Source organism: Gekko japonicus, unplaced genomic scaffold, assembly GCF_001447785.1.
Source record: "Gekko japonicus isolate JY-2015 unplaced genomic scaffold, Gekko_japonicus_V1.1 scaffold2900, whole genome shotgun sequence".
NCBI lineage: Eukaryota > Metazoa > Chordata > Lepidosauria > Squamata > Gekkonidae > Gekko > Gekko japonicus.
In genome coordinates this window covers 123,480-144,617 of record NW_015177102.1, presented here as the reverse complement: position 1 = coordinate 144,617, position 21,138 = coordinate 123,480, and the positions used below count along the sequence as shown (strand labels likewise).

General features: G+C 42.8%; 1 protein-coding gene across 3 annotated transcripts in view; it reads right to left on the bottom strand.

Moving 5' to 3' along the window:
- PPP2R5E (protein phosphatase 2 regulatory subunit B', epsilon) overlaps positions 1-21,138 on the bottom strand; it is a 130,205-nt gene that overhangs the window by 44,025 nt on the left and 65,042 nt on the right. For all 3 annotated transcript variants that reach the window (XM_015428295.1, XM_015428293.1, XM_015428294.1), the window contains exon 3: positions 9,836-10,032. In XM_015428295.1, coding sequence (XP_015283781.1) covers positions 9,836-10,032 — 197 coding nt within the window. The remainder of the gene's footprint in view (positions 1-9,835; positions 10,033-21,138) is intronic.

The following is a 21,138-nucleotide window of genomic DNA, read 5'->3' as shown; positions in this document are numbered from 1 at the left end:
TCAGCGTCTTAACCACTCAGTTCACCGACTCTGAAAGCAGTATGAAAATCTAAATAGTAAGAAAAGCTCAAAAAACAGTATCAACAAACGGATTTAACTGTACAGAACTCTATAAGATCAGGTGTGAGTAGAATTATATACATAGAAAGAGAAGTATGACGACCCGGGAGGGCCAAGATGTCCTCCAAGCCTCAGAGGAGAAGGACCCTTCACGGTGAGTAACCAATGGTCATTCTCCCTCTGAGGTGGAGGCCATCTTGTGGGACCTACCAGAGCAGTGTCCCTAATCTTGGGAGGGAAGGTCGTCATCGAGAGACAGGATAGATTGGAGAACACGTCTCCCAAAGGCTGCGTCAGCAGAATCAAACACATTTATTTTATAATGCCTGATAAAGGTAGATAGTGAGGACCACGTAGCAGCCCTACAGACTTCCTCTACTGACGCCCTGTTGGCGAATGCTGCATTAGCTGCTGCACTCCACAGTGAATGAGCCGTGATTCCAACTGGTACTTATTGGTTTAAGCTCCTGTACGCCTCTGCAATGCAGGAACTGATTGTGGTGCTAATTGCTGAATTTGACATCTTCCTCCCTGTGTGCAGAGGAGAAATGTTGATGAACAGAGCTTCTGTTTTTCTGAATGTAGCCGTTCGTATAAGGTAGCACTTAAGAGTTCTTCTGACATCCAGGGTATGCCAGATCCTTTCCTTCGGATGCTTGGGATGAGGACAGAAGGACGGAAGACAGATCTCTTGAGACCTATGAAACTTGGAACTAACTTTTGGATGAAAGACTGGATCTGTCCTCAGCACTACTTTATCTTTATGAAAGATACAAAGTTCCTTCTGGATGGGCAGGGCGCCCAGTTCCGAAATTCTCCTAGCTGAGGTGATGGCAACCAGGAATAATGACGTCATCCTTAGAAATTTGAGTGGAATCTCCTTCAGTGATTCAAAGGGATGTTTGGTAAGCGCTGTGAGTACCGTGTTGAGTCTCCACATTGGAAATCTGTGTGATTGCGGAGGATCTTTTGTAGAAGCTCCTCGAAGAAACCGCACAATATGAGGGTGTTGAGACACTGGTGCTCCTTGTGAGCGCGGAAGGACCAAGGCTAGGGCTGCCATCTGCCTCTTGAGTATAGGTGCTTAGAGGCCACTGGTTCTGCCGTCTTGCAGAAAATTTAGAAGAGAAGCAATGGATGGGCTCAACGGATCGATCTTTTTACGACGTGCCCAGCGCACGAAAGCTTTCCAGGTGACATTATATATCCGTGACGTGGATGCTCTTCTTGATGTCAATGACTTCTTGATGTCAATGCTCTTCTTGATGTCAATGCTCGTGTCAATGACTGCCTTGGAAGTGGAGGGAAGGCATACAGAAGGCCCTGTGGCCATGGGGAAAGAAGAGCATTCGTCCCTTCTGCCTTTGGGTGGAAGTATCTGGTGTAGAAGCGTGGTAGCTTGTGGGTGGCAAAAAGGTCTACCTGTGGCATTCCCAACTTGGATGTTATCATCAGAAAGACCTTCTCGTGTAACGACCATTCGCCCTCCTGGAAAGTCTGGTGACTCAGCCAGTCTGCTTGAAGATTTACTACGCCTCGCACATGTTCCGCTCTCATGGATGCCAGATTGCTCTCCGCCCAGAGTTCAACAGAAGTGTTGCTTCCCTGTGGAGAGCTAGGGACTTGGAGCCTCCCTGTTTGTTTAAATAAGCCTTTGTGGCTATGTTGTCTGTTCGAATTAGGACATGGTGTCCCTTCATGTGAGGAGCGAAGTGCAAGAGAGCTAGTCGAATGGCTCTTAACTCCAGCAGGTTGATCAGTAGTCGTTTTTCTTTCTCTGACCACGTCCACTGAATAGGTTTGGAAGACATGGTGGCACCCCAGCCCGCCAGACTGGCGTCTGTGAAAATCTGTACTCTGTCTTGAATCCAGAACATCTTGCCTTGTGTCATGTTGCGTGTTACTGTCCACCACTTGAGGCTCGACTTCATTTGTAGAGGTACCCTCAGGGACAGGTCCATCTTGGATGTAATGGAACGCTGAAGCGGTCGAAGAAACATCTGTAACTGTCTTGATTGGAGATGACCCCAGTGAAGAGTATCGAACGTCACTACCATTAGACCCATCATCTTTGTTTGAGTAGATAACAACGAAGTCCTTGCCTTTATGATTTGTCTGGCCATATCCTGAATCTTCTTTGCCTTTATCTCTGGGAGAAACAGTTTTGTAAGTCTGATATCTATCAAACTCCCAGATGCTCCAAATGTTGGGATGGATTCAGTGAGCTCTTCTGGATGTTCACCAGAAACCCGAAATGCTGTAGGCATCAAATTGTCGTGTCCGTGTCCCGCTGTGATTGTAGCCTCGATGAGGAGCAAACGAGCATGTCATCCAGATAGGGATGGATGTGAATCCCTTGTTCCCAAAGGCAGACGATCACATGGATGAGTATCTTGGTGAATACACGGGGAGCCGAGGCCAGGCCGAAGGGAAGAGCCCGAAACTGGAAGCGTTCCCTGTCCACGCAGAAGCGAAGGAACCTGCGGTGACGGAGAAACATAGGGAGGTGAAGATATGCCTTCGTTAGGTCTATAGAAGAGAGAAATTCTTGTGGTTTTAGAGATTCCGCAATGGACCGTAGGGTCTCCATGCGAAAGTGCTTTGGTTGAACAAATTTGTTTAAGAATTTCAAGACTCCGTCCCCCTGTTCGTTCCTTGGAACACCTTCTATGGCCTGGATATTCAGAAGGTGAGTTATGGTTGTCTTGGTTCTTTCCCTTTTGACAGGATTTTTGTGACTGGGGGAAGACAGAAATTGATTGGGTGGAATTGATAAGAGTTCTATTTTGTAGCCTTCCTGAACGAGCTCCCTCGTCCAGGTGTCTGGGTGAGAGTCAATCCACTCTTGGCTGAAGAGTAGAAGACGTCCTCCCACCGGGGGAAACGGGTAGTCACGCCTTAGGGGTCTTAGGTTCTCTCGCTCTCCTCTATCCTGTCTGTTTCCATGGAAACCTGTTGTTGAAGCCGCCGCGCCGAAAGGACTGTTTATTTCCCCACAATGATCTTCTATTGTCCTGTCTAGATCTGGGCGTGGCTTGGTATGGACGAGATGTGAAAGAGGAGGAAGAAGAAGCGGATGGGGAAATGAGGATGGTCTTTTATTGCCAATCCGAACAAATTTCAGAAGAGCTTTCTTTTTATCACGGGTTTCCACCAATATTTTCTCCAGGGGTTCCCCGAATAATTTGTTTCCTTGAAAGGGATATCCTGAGACAATAACTTTGGACTGATAATCTGCCTGCCAGGATCTCAACCAGACCAAACGTCTAGCCACAGTGGAAGATGCCATGGCCCTAGAGGATAGTACCATGGTGTCTAGGGTGGCGTCAGCTGTAAAGGAAACAGCTTTTAATACTCTATTAGCACCCTCCAGTAGCCGTGTATCATTCTCTGGCAGCATTTGTATCAATTTTCTCATCCATACAATGGCCACTCTGGACACTGTAGAGGCGGCAGAAGAAGCTTTAATCACCAAGGAAGAAGCTTTATGGAATCTGTGTAGAGCAGTGTCAGATCTCTTATCAATGCTGTTTCGCAGATTGCCCTGACCATCTTCTGAAAGTAAGCCTGATGATTGAAGAGCCGCCACCGGGGCATCTACAGCTGGAATCTGCAAAACATCTGAAGCAGAAGAAGTTACTGGATACAGTCTCTTAAGTAGACTAGGTATGGTCTTGCTAGAAAATGGCTTTGACCACTCAGCTTTAACTTTGCGCACATAAAAACCTGGAAAGGAAAAGGCCCTTTCTGAAAGATCATCTGGGGGAAATAATTCATCTGTAATCTCAGACCCCTCATATAACTCTTGATCCTCAGGGCGTTTATTCCCTGCTGTTTGTAAATTCTGAATTTTAAGAGCTGAGACTGTTTTGGACAGTAAGTAGTGGGGAGGTCCTCAGTCTTAAAAAACCGACAGGACTGTTCAGAGGGAACAAGAATCTGTTCCTCTTCCTCTGCATTAGAGCTGAACTCTCCCTCCTCTCTGTCACTGGAGGCATTAGAAATTTCCTCTCCTTCCCCCTGTTGAGGGCATGGAGGACGGGGGTGCCTGGGAAAACCCTTTTTGGCAGCTTTGGTGGGCCAAGCTTTCTTCCCTCTATTTGGGGAAGGAGAAGGGGAAGATGACGGAGAGCTTGAACGACTGGGACGCCCTCCGGAGTTTAAAAAACGGGCTATTTCTTGCCTCATAGCCCTTCTAAAGTAGGACATGACTCTAGGGGACAGAGGAGCGGACCCGGGGTCGCCAATGTTATTGCGTTGAGAGTCTTCCTCTTCTTCTTCTCCGTCATTCCCTTGGGCAGACTCAGCCTGTTTGCTCGCTGCTGGGTCGGACCTGCTAAGACATACAGTCTCGGGTTGCTCCCTGCCCGGTATCTGGCTCTGCCGCTCATCATCCTCCGACAAAATGGCCGCTGCCATATTTGCTGACTCCTTGAGCGTGTGGGAGCTTCTGGTGCACTTTGCCGCTCTGTGGGATTCCGCTCTTCGTGCGGTCCCGTCTGCGGCCCTTTTTCGATCTGCGCGCTCTCATTGCCTCTCCTCTCTCTCCATTTCTCCCGAAGAGAGAAAGCCATCGGTGTCTCCCAGTAGGATTGTGAAAGATAAAAGGGAGTGAGAAAAGGCTTCTTTTTTTTTAAGGTAGAGAAACGAAGAGAATAGAAGTTAGAAACAGAAAAAAGAAGACGAGGTAGGATTTTGAAGAAATAGAAGAAGCAAAAGTGAAAGTGTAGGCAAAGCCTAATTTTTGCTGCTCTTCCTATTGAGGCAGGAAGAAAACTGAGCTGAGGGTGACTCCCACCACAGGAAACAGGAAACAGTTTGAAGTTCCTGCCTCCCTAAGAGATGGTTGGGAATCACCCACAAGATGGCCTCCACCTCAGAGGGAGAACAGCTCTTATCAGAACTACAGCTTGCCCAAGGTCATCCAGCCAGGTGCAAGTGGAGAAGTGGGGAATCAAACCCGGTCCTCCCAGATTAGAGTCCGCACACTTAACCACTACACCAAACAGTACACAATCAATGGCATACAAATCACTTCGCTCCCCCATGGGGTAGATTCCCTATAGAGAAATTAATAAGGCAGATAGAGGCCATGGTCAGGAACCGTTGCTGCCCTTGACCGTAGGCCTGGTGGAACATCTCCATTTTGCACACCCTGTGGAACTGAGAAAGGTTCCACAGGGCGTGGATCAGGGCCTTTCAGCTGTGGCTCCTACCTGGTGGAACAACTTAACATAGGAAATCAGGAAAACCCTTACGCTCCTGTCCTCCCACAGCCTTGGTAAAATGAAACTTTTTAGAAGGACCTTTTTTGTAAATTGGGGTGATGTTTTTAATACCTTTTATAGAGGCTGTTACTGACTGGTTTTACATATTTTCATTGTGATTTGCCTTGCGTCTTCTTGAGAAAGGTGAACTATAAATACCATCCCATTAATAAAAAAATAAACATTTATTTATGTATTTCCTGACTCTAAGGTGTGGTCACACCTGCCTGCTTTATACCATTTCCATTTATTTTACACTCATTAAAATGTTTTGATTGTGAGCTGCCAATGGCACGGGGGGGGGGGGGGGGAAGAGACAAACAATAACACCGACTTCTGAGGGTAACACATGTAAATTCATGTGAGGAATTTGCTCAGATCTATTGTGTGGCCTCCTCTGGAATACTGTGTACGGTTTCTGTTCACCATACCTCAAAAACAAAATATTGCTGAGCCTGAAAAAATGCTGAAAAGGGCAACAGAGACAATTAAGGGGTTTGAGCCATGTGAGAAACTGTGCAGAATGCTACATGAAAGTATGTTTGATGTGTTCTGATTATACATTCTGGGTGCCTCTGGAACGGAAGCAGAGAATGAAGAATGCAAACGACCCCAGTATGAGTAGCCACGATAGGGTAAGAAAGAAGCTCCAGTTTTCCCAAGAGATTAAAACCCCCACTGCTTTAGATCCTGACTAGTCTTTGATGGAATTTTTCAAACAAAAAAAATTCTGACAATGAATCTGAGCATTAAAAGGGAAGGGTGAATGCATTTTCCAAGGGCAAATCTGCCACTGGTGTCATAGCAAAGCAGGAGCTGCTCAGTTTAGAAAGATAGAGGTCCCCTAGTAGCAGAGAGGACAGATTAGACCTGAAGGGAAAACTTTTTAAAAGTCAGCTCTCTCTGCTAGCTGGCTGGCTGCAACAGCAATGCAGATTTTTCCAGAGCATATTACCACTTCAGAACAGCAAGGTTTCAGAGCGCAGTAAAAAAAAATAATTCACCAACCTATCCCAGTGACATTACTTGTTTCCTCCCTACCCCCAAATACCAACCAGTTAGAGGAATGACAACAGTTCCTAAAATAATACATCAAAAAGGCAATATTCTTTCACACATAGTGAAATGAAACTATTCATTCAACCCAATGGCCTTGAACAGTATGACACTAATAAAGTTAAAAACAATCCTAATAACTGGATTCATTTATTTATTCATACTACTAGTGGCAAAGCCTGTTGTAGACTCAATACAACGAGCTCTAGAAAGATGCCGGCCAAATGGCAGCCTGTATCTGCCCACCGCCAACGCAGCAGGCTGGGAGGGGGGTGCAGTGGCAGGTGAGCACAGGACCGGCTGAGGGAGCGGCCACAGCTCCAGCGCATCTTCGCGAGGGAAGGGGCAGCGGGCGGGGACAGGAGGTTACAAAAATCTTAAGTGGAAGATTTGCTGTAATTTTGATATTCAAAATGTATGTGGAAGTATTTGTTTTATGGAAAATGAAAATAAACTGTAAAAAAAAAAAGAATGGGTTGATGTTCCTTTAAGGAGCTCTGTCTTCGTTCTCTTCTTTCCCTGAGCCACAGAGCCGAGAAAGGAAAGGAGAGCCAGTAGAAAGTAAGATCCAGTAAAGGCAAGGGAAAAATTAAGAGAAGAGTTTAATGAGATAAGTGAAATAAGAAGAGAAATGGAAAGCAGAAGTAGGACAGCCTACTCTCTAACTGCTCTCCCTGATGAGGGCAGGTGACTCCCACGGCAGAGACAAGAAGAAGAAAGTTATTCCTGCCTGCCTGAGTGGATGGTGGGAATCATCCAACCCAAGATGTCCTCCGCCTCAGAGGGAGAACAGCAAGAGTCCAGTAGCACCTTAAAGACTAAGAAAACTTGTGGCAGGGTATGAGCTTTCATGAGTTACTGCTCGGTTCTTCTGAAGAAGTGAGCAATGATTCACAAAAGCTCACACCCTGCCACAAATTTTGTTAGTCTTTAAGGTGATACTGGACTTTTGCTCTTCACTTTGTGGGAGCTTCGATCTAATCGATGTGACACCCTGTATGAGAAAAATCATGCTAGGACACCAACCCCCCTTAGAAAACGGAAGACTTTGTCTCAGGATTATCTCATAAGCCAGGCACTCAGGCAATTCCTCTTGCAGATAGTTCCACAAATGAACATGAAGAACCCTAAGGGACTATGTTTCCTTTTCCTTCTGCTATTGACATTTCCTTAAGAACATAAGAGAAGCCAATGATGGATCAGGCCAATGGCCCATCCAGTCCAAACACTTTGTCACACAGTGGCCAAAATACCAGGTACCATCAGGAGGTCCATCAGTGGGGCCAGGACACTAGAAGCTCTCCCACTGTTGCCCCCCACAAGCACCAAGAATACAGAGCCCCTATCTATACTTTGTGGCTAATAGCCACTGATGTACCTCTGCTCCATACGTTTATCTAATTCCCTCTTGAAGCTGTCCATGCTTGTAGCCGCTGCCAACTCCTGTGGCATTGAATTCCATGCAGCAGCATCTTCTACTCCTTCTCAGAAATTCACTCAGCTTTGGGGATTCCACTTTCACCACAATGCCCAGATCTTCACAAACCCAAAGACATGAGTCATACTGGTATCACCAGAGCATGTGCCTCAGAAACAGAACTGTGCCCCTCTAACTAAGATTTGATTTTCTCCAAGAAGGTAGGGACTAGAACACACACCTGAATTCAGAACCTCAACCTTCAGCAGACTTCGGACCAGCAATGGAGCACCTCTTCAGGTTATCTGGTCTCTGGTCTAAGCCGAGGTTAGTCTTAATTTTGCCTCCAGCACTCGCAGTATTGCTGGTCACTATCGCTGCTTGTATGCCAAGCTCCGTAACATCTACAGCTGAGACTGTAGGTACTCCAGAGCCTCCTTTCTCACCACCAGAGAATGGTTGTTCTACAAGTGTTGGGAAAATACCCTTCCTGCGTGCTTTACCTTCATCACCAAAAGCACTGCCCAAGAAAAAACAGCTTTATGATGCCTTTCAAAAGGGTCAGGCTGTGAGTCAGTGCATATTCAGAGGGAGGATTCTGTAAAAGTGGACCACCATGGAGTGTCAATGTTAGAACCATGTTTTTAAATTGGGATGTGGGGGGAGAATCCTGTGCTATATTACTTCTTTAAAAAATATTTTTGAGATGAATGGACTCAATAAAGGAAGCCACAGTGTTCAGTTTGCAAGACTTGAGAAAGGCTGTTAACAAGAGAACATTTTGAAAGTCATTAATTCATAGGGTCACCAGAAGGAGGAGGAGAAGGAGGAGGAGGAGATTGGATTTATACCCCACCCTTTACTACCCAAAGGCGTCTCAGAGCGGTTTACAATCTCCTTTCCCTTCCCCTCCCTACAACAGACACCCTGTGAGGTAGGTGGGGCTGAGAGAGCTTTTTCAAGAACTGCTCACGAGATAAGAGCTCTGAAACAACTTGTAACTGACCCAATGTCACACCAGCAGCTGCACATGGAGGCGTGAGGAATCAAACCTGGTTCTCCCAGATTAGAGTCTGTGCTCCTAACCACTACACCGAACTCGACAGCAAGTAACACACACATTACTTCCCTGTCTAAATCATATTTTCATATCTGAATGACCACCACTTACAAATCTTAAGGTGCATATACAAAATTTAACAACATTAATTTCAGGTAAAATCTAGTGAACTGTCCACATGCAGCATTATATAGAAGAATAGGCTGTTTAGAATTTTAAAAGGTGCAGCCACAGAATGTTTTCAGGTTGTACATACCAATATAAAAGTTGACCCAACCCATACACATATTCAGCTGCAGGAGAAATAAAATGCTCTCTGTGGTAGCTTAATGTACCTTTACAGCATGCAATTAACATTAGTCATTTGACAAAATGCTAGACCAAGTAGTTCCACTGAAATTCATGACAATGATTATCAAAATAATAGCAATGCAATACTAGGTGCAATGTAAGCAATCTTTAGAGGACTCAAATCTTCTCAACATATGAAGAAACTCTCTTCACCTTTCGTGTGAAAAGTATTTTACCCAAGCATTAATATTCTATGTGACAGCAACTTTTAAATATTTCAACAGTTGCTAATTAAGCTAGCTAGAAATGTAACTATGATCACAAAGTTGTTCTGAACAATAACAAAGAAGCCCAACATGCAAAGGTCTGGATATAAACAAAATTAAGAATTTAAGTTCTAGTAAGGTTTTTCAAAGCTCATTACCACCTTTCTAGCACCGATCGTGATGCAACTTATTCCTAATTGGCATTGTGAATTTTCAAAACATAGAAATGATTTTGAACATACAGCTCTTTCAAACAAAAAAACATCTTCCCTACTTTGTGAAACCTATCCCTATATTAATACTCAGACCAAACATTCCCATTTAAACTTTCTCAACTCTAGTTATACTGGGCATACAATTGTAACTAGATAGCTCTATGTGCATTTTAAATGTTAACAGTAAAAAAAGGACAACTTACCATTCTAACTACTTCAGGGTAAGTCTGTTCTGTCAAACAGCCTCTGCTTATTGTAATGTAATCCACAAGTTCGTTAAGAGTTGAACGCTTGTATTCTTTCATTTTAAGATCTGAAAGTGTGTCCATGAAGTCAAAAATGACACAACACTGCTGAAGTTTCTTTAGGAACAATTCAGCCTGCTCTGAAGATGGAACGTCTGTGAGGGGGAGAAGAAAAGGAAAGCATTGTGAGAATCCAGCTACATTCCTTTATGAAACAAGCCAAGTTTAAAGGGCACCATCAAAAGACACCTGAAGTCATTAACTGTCCCATGAAACAACTGCCAAATCAACTTGCTGTGCTTTTTTGGGAACTACAAGGTCAGATTTGGATACTATCATTACCCCTGTTTGTCAATTATTACTAAATCTACAGTTTCACAAGTAAATAACCACAGCTCTGTGCAGGAACCAAGTTCCACAAATCCTACTTAGCTAATGATATCCTGTAGGATTGTGCAAAACACAGCTCAACTAACAAAGTAACACAGGAATAAACAACATTTCGGAATTACAGGGCGACCAGAAAGGGATACCATATGCCTCAGACTCCCATACATGGAAAATTCCTGTGCCATATATTAAGACTGGGTCTGGAAAAACTGGAAACTGGGAAACATTTTCTTTTTCAGAATGATGAAAGGGAACCACTTTTTCAAAGCAGTGTTTTTAAATTAACATTCTCAAAACCAGTTCAGACTACAACAAAGCCCTTCATGTTTCAAAGGCAGAAACGCTGGTGATAACTGTATTGCTGCTCTGTGTGACTGGATTACTAAGCAAACACCACCCTTAGGACACTGTCGAGCATATACCATCAAAAGATGCAGCGTGCAGAACATCATCAACTATTTGGCATGCCAAGCATAATGCTCCTCTGGGGTGGCAAGGCCTTTGTATATCACAGCCTCACACTCGCTCTGCTTACCCACACATTTGTTTCTGTTCCTTAACCAGATTATAGGGATGTTTGTTTTCTGAGGTTGTCTCTAAAATGTGGGTTGCACTGAACTCTCCTTTCTGTGAGCCAAATAGTGTTGCCAGCACCAGAATGGGAAATACCTGGATATTGGGTTGTAATCTCAGGAATTCACTGCCATAGGAAGTGGTGGTGGCTACAAGCACGGATGGCGTCAAGAGGGAATTAGATAAGCATATGGAGCAGAAGTCCATCAGTGGCTATTAGCCACAAGGTATAGATAGGTGGCTCAAGTGGTTAAGATGCTGAACTGCAAGCCGGAAGGTCGGTAGTTCAGCAGTTCGAGACCCGAGTGCCGCATGACGGAGTGAGCTCCCGCCTCTGGTTCCAGCTCCTGCCAACCTAGCAGTTCGAAAGCAAGAAATGGCAAGTAGATAAACAGGTACTGCTTCGGTGGGAAGGTAACAGCGTTTCGTGCGACTTGGTGTTTAGTCATGCCAGCCACATGACCACGGAAACTTCTTCAGACAGTTCTGGCTCTTCAGCTTGGAAACGGAGATGAGCACCGCAACCCTAGAGTCGGATTCGACTGGCTTTCAAGCAAGGGAAACCTTTACCTTTACCTATAGATAGCAACTCCTATAGATAGGAGATGAGGCAAGTGATGCTCTGTATTCTTGATGCTGGGGGGGAGCAACAGTGGGAGGGCTTCTAGTGTCCTGGCCCCACTGCTGGACCTACTGATGGCACCTGGTATTTTTGGCCACTGTGTGACAGAGTGTTGGAGTGGATGGGCCATTGGCCTGATCCAACATTGGCTTCTCTTATGTTCTTATGAGACTTTCAGCCACCACCTGGAGGTTTATTTATTTATTATATTTATACCCCGCCCTCCCAGCCATGGCCGGCTCAGGCTGGCCACCCTAGAGCAGAAGGGCACTTCCACTTACATAAGGAGGAGTGACTCTAATTCCCCCTTTCCTACTGCAACCCTTCCCACCCATGCATATACCGCACTGCATCCATATAATTCCAAGGGTCCCCTGACTCTCAGGAGCAGGTCTGCGGAAACACAGGGGACTAGGGCAGGAAGGGGGAAATCCAGAAAGATACATTTGCATACAACATACACAGTAAGAGAATACAGAAACCTACTGTAGTTAGTGCATTGTGGGAATCGGTTACATGGCACAGAAGTACCTTCACATGGTGATTACTATGAAATCTTCAGCTGCCCCATACATCAAACAGCTGACAATTTCTATTTTATTCACAGTAGAAGGTTAGTTGCTCTGTTGCACATTCTCAAAAGATGAATAAAATGTATATGTAAATGTAAAATGCTTCTCAAATCCCCTGGGGGCTAATGCTAATTTGGCAAGTCACAGGAAGCATCACTGATCTTTACTTAAATACAAGGAATCAAGCAAAGGGAAAGAACTGCCCCCCTCTCCTGCAAATTGATTAGAAACAGCAGGTTTAGTCACAATGTTTAAACAGCATAATGAACCAAAAACACACCTATTTTAAAGCAATGCCTCCATGTAAGTATGTCTCCTTAATCTCTATAGATTTCATTATTTTAACGAATGACAGAAGGCTACATGCTGACTTCCTCCTCTGACCGAAACCTATTAATATTTCACATTTAACAATGGTACCAGTAAAATAACTTTGCATTTGGCCTACAGTTTTCACTTTGCAGTAAAAATTTCTGGGTGCTAAATCCTATTTTTTAAAATGAAATAAATAAATAGGAGCTTCATGCCGAATCATATTTTCCACTCAGCACAGTGTAATTATTTCTAAACTTAGACTGAGAAAGTTCCCTCGTAAACCAAAGAAAGTTTGAAAGACTAATGGGTTTTCTTTTCCTTTAGTATTTGCATAATTGCAAGATACCCTATGAAGCTATTTTACCAAACACTAGGGGGCCCACCCCTACTCACTCCACTCATCAACCCGGTTGCTCTCTGTGCTTGCAATGTTTTCTAGGGACTCAGTCTCCACAGGCTAACCCTGAAAGCAGCATTTGGCCATATTTCTCTCCTGTAAAATTTTCAACTCATTTTGTTTGGCAAAAAAAATATATTATTATTCTGTAAAAGAAATCAATTAAAACATCTGACTTTGAGAACATGCAACATCTGGACTTAACTGGCCTTATTAAGATATGTAAACAAATCTTATGTATTTTGGGATGTAATGTAACCATTCAATTTATCTAATGACGCATTAATTTTTAAAACAGTCAACTATTTTACATCTACGTGTACATGGTAAAGAACCACAACTAATACTTAAATCACCAAATTAACAAATAAATAATTATGGAAATTAAAGAGTAGATTATTTATGATAGTAAGGCGTCATTTCCTACTACAATAATTATCCTACCACGAACTAAAATAAAGTTTTTCTTAAGTATTTTTCTGCTTAAGGTGATAGCCGTATGAGTAGTGATAGGTAGGTAGGTAGGTAGATGCTTAAGTATTCTAGTCTTGAGTATGTATGGGCACGAGCCACATGTTTATGGTTCAGTTAGTGGCTGAACCACAAACCAAACTGCACACCTATATAAACCAGGAGATTAGTTTACGAACTGACCTGGTGCATATCAGTTTGTGAGCCATTTACAGTTTAAACCCCTCCTTTCTGCTCCCCACAAAAAGCCACGGGGAGCAGAAAGCAGTGGTTTAAATGGTCTTCTGCTTTCTGCTCCCCATGAAAAGCTGTGGTTTAAATGGCTCGTAGCCATTTAAACCAAACAGCTGAGCGGCAAGGAGTTCCCTGCCCCTCAGGTTTTTGTTGTTGTTGTTGTTGTTTTTTGTGAAGAGCAGAAAGCCATGAACTGCATCAAAATTCACACACCATGAACCGGCCAAAATTCGTGATGAACTTTAGCTCATCAGCCAGTTTATGCCCATCTCTACTCTTGAGCACCCCACATGCAGTTGCCCATCAGGGGCAACTCTTTTTCACCATTTATTGATGGTCATCACAAAACGTAGTCCAATGGAAATTAAAGCCTCTTAAATGGAGTCTCTTAAATGGAGCCTGAAGCCTCTTAAATGGAGAGGGAAAGTCTGTTGGTATTATAGGAATTCTTGGAATAAATACTTCTAGGTAACTAAAATGGCCCTTCGACATAACTACCCTAGATTCATACAACACTGTGTTACAGAACTCAGTATTTCCAAATGTAAATCTTTCAAAGTTATCTACAATATTCCCAACGTTTCCCATGGGTGTATATCCTCTGTCAGGTGTTACTGCCCTTTTACCTAATTTCAAGAGATTTTCTGCAAATTCATGAACTAACAAGTTGTACCTACATTTTTTGACAACTACAACTCACCAGCTTCAGTTCCTTTGGAATAACAAGAAGCGTTTGTCAGAAGTCCCCACCCAATACGACATCACAAATCCTGCAATGTGCAATCTAAAACTTATAATGTAGCCTTCTGAGACATGCTACACTCGTTCCATATTACAAATCTACACTCTTGCAACATTGCAGCTTTTGCTCTTCCTCTACCAATAATGCACATTTGATTGATCGGCAGTTGACCTATTTAATGGTAGTTTGAATACTGAACAAACAGTTGTGCTTCCCGTCGAAAGAACTGCAGCAATACCCAACTAAGAAACAGCAAGAACAATCGTCCTTTTTAAGCAAACTGTAGCCAGAAGTAGGTTCCTGCTCATTTGATCTATGAAAAATTTGCCTTTCCTTTCTTATTGAAAACAGCACCAGTTAAATTTCTTCAAAAATGTTCCTCTGGTCCAATATTAAAGCTTGACTCATTTTTGTCACATGAGTTCTCCAAGCTGCTCAGGACAATATAAAATATCCATTATAAATTGATTTGACAAGTGCATGATTATCATTCCTTTGTGGTTCAGGAAGACCCAATGTTTTCAAAGGAGACCCACCTAATGGCTAAGATGCAATCTTCGACCTATCATTATAAGTGCACTATTAAAAACTGCATCATTACATGACATTTCTTTATCCAGATTTTATACTTCTGGCATGATTCAAAATATCTTCTGAGAGATGCTTCTTATTACACATCCCATAGAGAAGGATATGAAATAGCAAACACTAGTACCATAGCAACAAAAGTGATTTTGCAACATTTTGAGTGACTGCACAACTGCTGCTGCTGCTTCTAAATGCTTCCAATGGGCATCATCCTCAAGACCACCTCTTAAATGGCAAACTTGTCTGAAGGTTTGTTTTGTGCAGGAGGGGACGGACTCCAATCTCCCTGCCTGGGCTGCCTCCACCTTCTTGGCTTATAGTGTGTAAACAGTAACTTCCACTGCAAATTGCATAGGGATGCTCTTGAGATAATCTGGGCCAGATGTTCCAGTTCTGTGTAAACAGTAACTTCCACTGCAAATTGCTCTTGAGGGATGCTCTTGAGATAAGCTGGGCCAGATGTTCCAGTTCCATTCATTTGGGGCACTGCAGATGATGGCTAATTTTGAAACTCCCAGCGCTATTTTTCTAAGGAGCTATTGCTTGTCACAAAAAGACAACTGTCACCTCCGCTGCAAACAGGGCAGCACAGGGGTGCTCTGGAGATAATCTGGGTCAGGGTGTTCCAATTCCCGTCATTTTTGGCACACCTAATCATCCTGAAACTGGTGGCCAATTTTGAGATTCCCAGCTTTATTTTCTGATGATTTAGGCGTGTCACAGACAGACGGACAGTCAGGCAGATCCTTTTATTATTATAGATTTGTTCCATAAGAGATGCCCAGCCCTAGATTATGTAAGTATCATCCTGATTACCCTGTAGATCAGTTTGAACCAGCAGCAGCAGAGCTATCACTTGTGCCTATTTGGGGTCTCACAATTCCCAGCACTTCCACACACACCCTCATCTCAGCAGTTCTCCTGAGCCCCAAAAGGCCACATGCTGCCAAATGTGTGACATCAAAAAGGAACACAAGAGACCCACAACTTTTGTTATACACACGACAGAGCTACATAGATGCCTTTCCATTGCTGTACTGCATGTTTGGAAAAAGACATCAGCCGTTAGCAGAATAGGTACATATCAAGCAGCCATGACTGTAATGGACCAGTCTATCATGGTAACTACCAATGCTTTCTTCCCACAGGGGTGTTTGAAGACTAGAAGCAGAAGTTCTAAAAGCCCGCCTGGGACAACTGAGCCAGTGGTAGGATTTAATCTCACCCCCACAAGTACAACACCTTCGGAAAAAGAATCACAATGCCAGACCTGCATGGACAAGTGAAAAGTTAAAGAACAGAGTTTGAGACAACAATGAGAATGAAGTCTATACCTAGACTGAGAAACACAGAAAGAAACAATATCAAAATTAAAGCTAATGTGCACAGATGACAATTAAGGAGAACATTATGAAAGTTGTTGTGAGCAATACTGTAATGCTTCTGCATAGATCTATGGCACAGCCTCATTTAGGGCACTGTGTACAGTTCTTGTTCTCTATCTTAAAGCAGATATTGCAGACTTGGAGAAAATGTATAAGATGGCAACAAAGATGATTCAGTGGCTGAAGTACCTTTCCAATGAGGAAACACTAAAGAGTCTGGGACTTTACTCTTTAGAAAAACAACAAAGCAAAGGGGGAAGGACATATTATAAAATGACACATGAGGTGGAAAGAGAGGATAGAAAGAACTTCTCTCTTTCTCCCATAATACTAGAACTCGGGGAAGATCTAATGAAATTGATGCAAAATAAGGTTCCAGATGTGTGATGTGTTTGTACCTTTAAGTACAACTGAAAATTTAAAAACTTTTTTTTTACTCAATGAGTAATTAAATTGTGGAATTCACTGCCAGTGGATGTAGTGATGGCCAAGAGTATATATGTCTTTTAAAAGGGATTATACAGCTTCAAGAAGGAGAGCTCTAGCAATGGCAACCAGCCATGGTGACTAAGTGGAACATCCAGAGAGGCAATAAACCTCTTAATATCAAGAGCTGGGATGCAGTGTCAGGGGAAGGCCTTGGCCTCTATGCCCTGTCTGTTGTTCCTCTAGGGCAACTGGCTGGCCATTGTGGGAAACGGGCTGCTGGACTAGATGGACCACTGGTGTGATCCAGCAAACCTCTTCTTATGTTATGAGCAGAGGGGATCAAATAAAACTGAGCTTGAAGGAGATTTAGGCAACAACCCTTTGGTTACAGTTTTAGAATGTTATGCATTTGCATAGAAGCAGGACCCAAAATTGCTGAGCTGCAGGGACAACAAAGAAAGAATGGCATCAGAAACTGAAAATACCCTAAGTACATCAACTCTTGTCTAAAGTCTCTCAGAGCAACTCAAGTCCTTTCTTTGCCTTCAGTGAGCAAAGCATGCATTAGCAAAATCTACACACTAAACCTTTGACACAGCTCACCCACTTCTAAAACTCATCTTCCCTCATCTGGTGCCACACTTTGACAAACATCCAAGTAGGAAGGCATGCAAAATGTTTATTTCAACTACATGGGCATTTGGTGCTGGGATCTTTAATTACTCCCACCCTGGCCTGGTTTTTGTTGCGTGATCTATTTTGATGTATCTGTCATCCATGGCATCAGAACCACACACACTGCTTTCTCAGTATGCCTCATCAAAAGTTTTTATATTGGGCTTGAAACTATACCAATACTGCCCCCACCTCAGCTCCTCCGACAACTACTTTGGTAGTAACTTACTCCTCTCAGCTTTAAATCTAATTTCCACCCAGGTATGCAAAATGAGTTTCACTCCTTATGAAACAACTGAATGGCATTTGCCCAGCAAGGTGGCCTTTTCCCTTCTAAATATAACATTCTTATCACATCTGTGGCACAAGATCTTGTCACATGCACAATCAGAAGTCCCGAATCCGACACTAACAACATCCCTATCAGGAACTCCTTAAGTGTCTGGAAATGAGAAATGTCCAGTTTCAAATGCCTCTGGATAAGAACGTTGAAGAAATACACAACACCACACATAAACAAGTTTCATTGTTTCTCCAAAATACTGCATCAATATCAGAGGGTACAGAGTACTACTGTATTTTTTTTTCAAAAGTCTTTTTTTATTTTAATAAATTTAATAAATAAGTACATACCATAACATCAAAATGTCATTTAAATTAAAAACAGTTTCATCAGAAAACTACCTATCTAAAATGAGATAATGCAGTAATTTATGCAATTCTCCTACCCTTTTATAATTTCAATGATACGCTAATCTGCTGAACAGAAGGGATAACTCTCTTGTCAGCGAGATAGTGCATGGCCAATTCCCAGATTTCCTCATAATAAAAAATGTCCCCACACCAAAGAAGAGTGAGAAAAAAGGGGTTATTCATAATCTTCCCCATAATATATTGCTCACATAAATTTACTTGCCAATTATGAAGTGTGGGACCCAAAGGAGACTTCCGCTTTTTAGCTATGGCCAATCTAGCCGCAGCCACTAATGTTGAAATTATAAAATTCTGTTGTTTTGGAAGTTGTAGGTCTGCGCAAAAATCTAGTAGGAGAAATATGGAAGATAAAAGTTCACAAGTCCACAGATCGTCTTATGAACTTCTTTCCAAAAAGACTGAATAATGTTACATTCCCACCAGTTATGGAAATCAGTTCCTACTTGATTACATTGTTTCCAACAGTAGTACTGTATTGACTGAGAGATACTCTCTTACTTTAGACATGTGGGAAATCAAATGGTCCCATCAGTCTAAGTGGATGGGGGCGGGGGGGACACGACACAGCCTCTCTTATACACAAATACCTAGCATATTTTAATGCTGCCCTTCCTCTACAGAGTTCAGGCAGGGTGGTGTACAAAATTCTACCTTCCTTTTCTAATCCTCACAATAATCCTCTGAGGTAGGTCTGAGACAGTGGGACTGGCCCAAGGTCACTAAGTTTCATGGAGGAGTGGGGCTGAGCCCAAGTTTCTAAGAACACCCCCCCCCCCGGATTCTCACCTATATTTACAAAAAGTCTTTTGTAGATTACAATAGCCTCCCCAGTATAATAAAGGAGCAGATCAACAAAGCCAGAATGGTACCCATAACTAGCCTGCTACAAGACAGACCCATCAGAGCCTTATTGGTTGTCACCTACATCTCACAACTTAAACCATTTTGATACATCAATGACCAACAGCCACTCCTATTTCTCTGTCAGAAGCCTTGGGCAGCAGGTCTCTCCTTGCTTACAGACAGCCCCCCAACTTAAAGCAGCTTCTTACAACAGTGGACCACCCAATAGAGATACAAGCCCAGGAATCAAATTGCAACGGACCTAGATGCCAACTTTGTTTCCACACACACTTAGTTAGTACTATTACAGGAACTAATAACATCAGCCACATCACCCTCAGGCTCATGCACGTGCACAGCATCCAATTTAACATATGCTATCATGTGCCAAACAATGTCCTTCTACTATCCGCACTGGACAAGCACGTCTGACCCTATGTGAGAGAATCAACGAAATGAGAATCAATGAGCAATTACAGCATTCAGAAACCAGTGGAGCAACATTTTAATCTTTCTGGACATGCCGTTGCAGATCTGAAAGTCACTGTTCTACCAAAAAAAAGTTCAAAGGGAATATCAAACATGAAAGTGCTGAATTAGAACTCATCAAGGGATTAAGAAGGTGCTTAAAGAGAGCCTTGAACTTCCTTATTCCCTATAATTTCTAACAGCTCAACAGGACCCACTTTTTAGAAACTTCAGTTGCCTGTTCTGAACACGTTGTATCAAACTATAACACTTTACTGAGGTCTATTTTTTTATGTTTCTGACCGCTTCTTGCTTAATTAGTTGTCGTTCATCCTACTTCATTACATCCTACTTCATTACACATGAGAGAAGAGGCTGGAATCTGATCCATTATGGCTTCTTGTTTTTTCATATTAGTAACATAATTATTTTAATTTCAAGCTGCCTCAAAAAGCAGAACTCTGATGAGGCGGCACAGATATTTCCTAAATGAAATTCATAAGAACATAAGAACATAAGAGAAGCCAATGCTGGATCAGGCCAGTGGCCCATCCAGTCCAACACTCTGTCACACAGTGGCCTAAGATACCAGGTGCCATCATGTGCCATTAATGCCACCAGATGCCATTAATTCGACAACCTAAAGTCCACTCCAGTCCCTTACACAGAGAACCACATCTCATTTATTATGGGATTCACGCCAAGCCTCCCTCTGCTCCCAGCCCCCCCCCTTTCTGTTATTTTCCCCTATAAGAATTTCCAAAATGATTTCCTCTTTATAGCCTGAAGAAGTGAGCTCTGATTCATGAAAGCTCATGCTGAAATAAATGTTGTTGGTCTTTAAGCTATCACTGGACTTGGGGGGGGGGGGGGAGTTTTCCCCCAAAAAAAAACGAGACTGACATTCCAACCAGTTCACCACTCCCCCCAGCTCCCCAGGTCATCCATGCTGGCATATCTAGGTTACAGGCAGTCTGCGATTGCCTGACAGTGGAGAAATTGATGCCTAGAATGGAATTTGGCGTCTGAAGAAAATCAGCTGTCACTCTTCAACCCCTCATGACTGAGACAAATTTAAGACTGAAAGTATATAAGCATTACTTGGTGAAACTTCAGAATCCTAGAAACGGGGGAAAGATGCGAGGCTGAACAGGATTTCCATTTGTCACCAGTACCCTATAAAGTTCTTTGTCCTCCACCAGTGAACAAAAACAGAGTAAGTTATGCAGACGAGCAAAGCACAAATTTTCTTTAACTTCCATATTCATACCAATAAAGAAAATCCCACATTCTGCAGCACAGCATTTTTAGTTCACTTGGAACCATTTTGTGGTTTTAAAACTGTATACCCAGCTATAAATGTAGACACACTTGCAGATACATCGGCACTCAGAAGAAAAATCCCTACCTCTAACTAAAAACACTACATTTCACTGCTTTTAGCGCACTTTAAGGATCTTGTTCTCCAATATAAAAGATGCTAAGTTAAAAAAAGAAAAAGCCACCATCATGACTGAATGCTTCCTGCATTTCCTCACCATCTTTATACTTCAAGTAACATCCCAGAAGGTCCAGCTTTAGTCATGACCTTCTGTATCACCAAATCAAGCTGAACTGTTTTCATGTATTCAGTTTGCTTCACACAGATATTGTAGCTATTTCTGCACACAGGAATCCAAAAGAAGACCTCAAGAGGTACAAGAGCATTGTGGAGAGAACCACACGTAACACAAAGATCAAAAGGAATCTGAAGAACTCTGACCTGAGCTATTTCATCATGTCCTGAAGTTTTCACTATGAGACCACAGAGGAACAAACTTAGCCCCTCCGGTGTATGACTGTA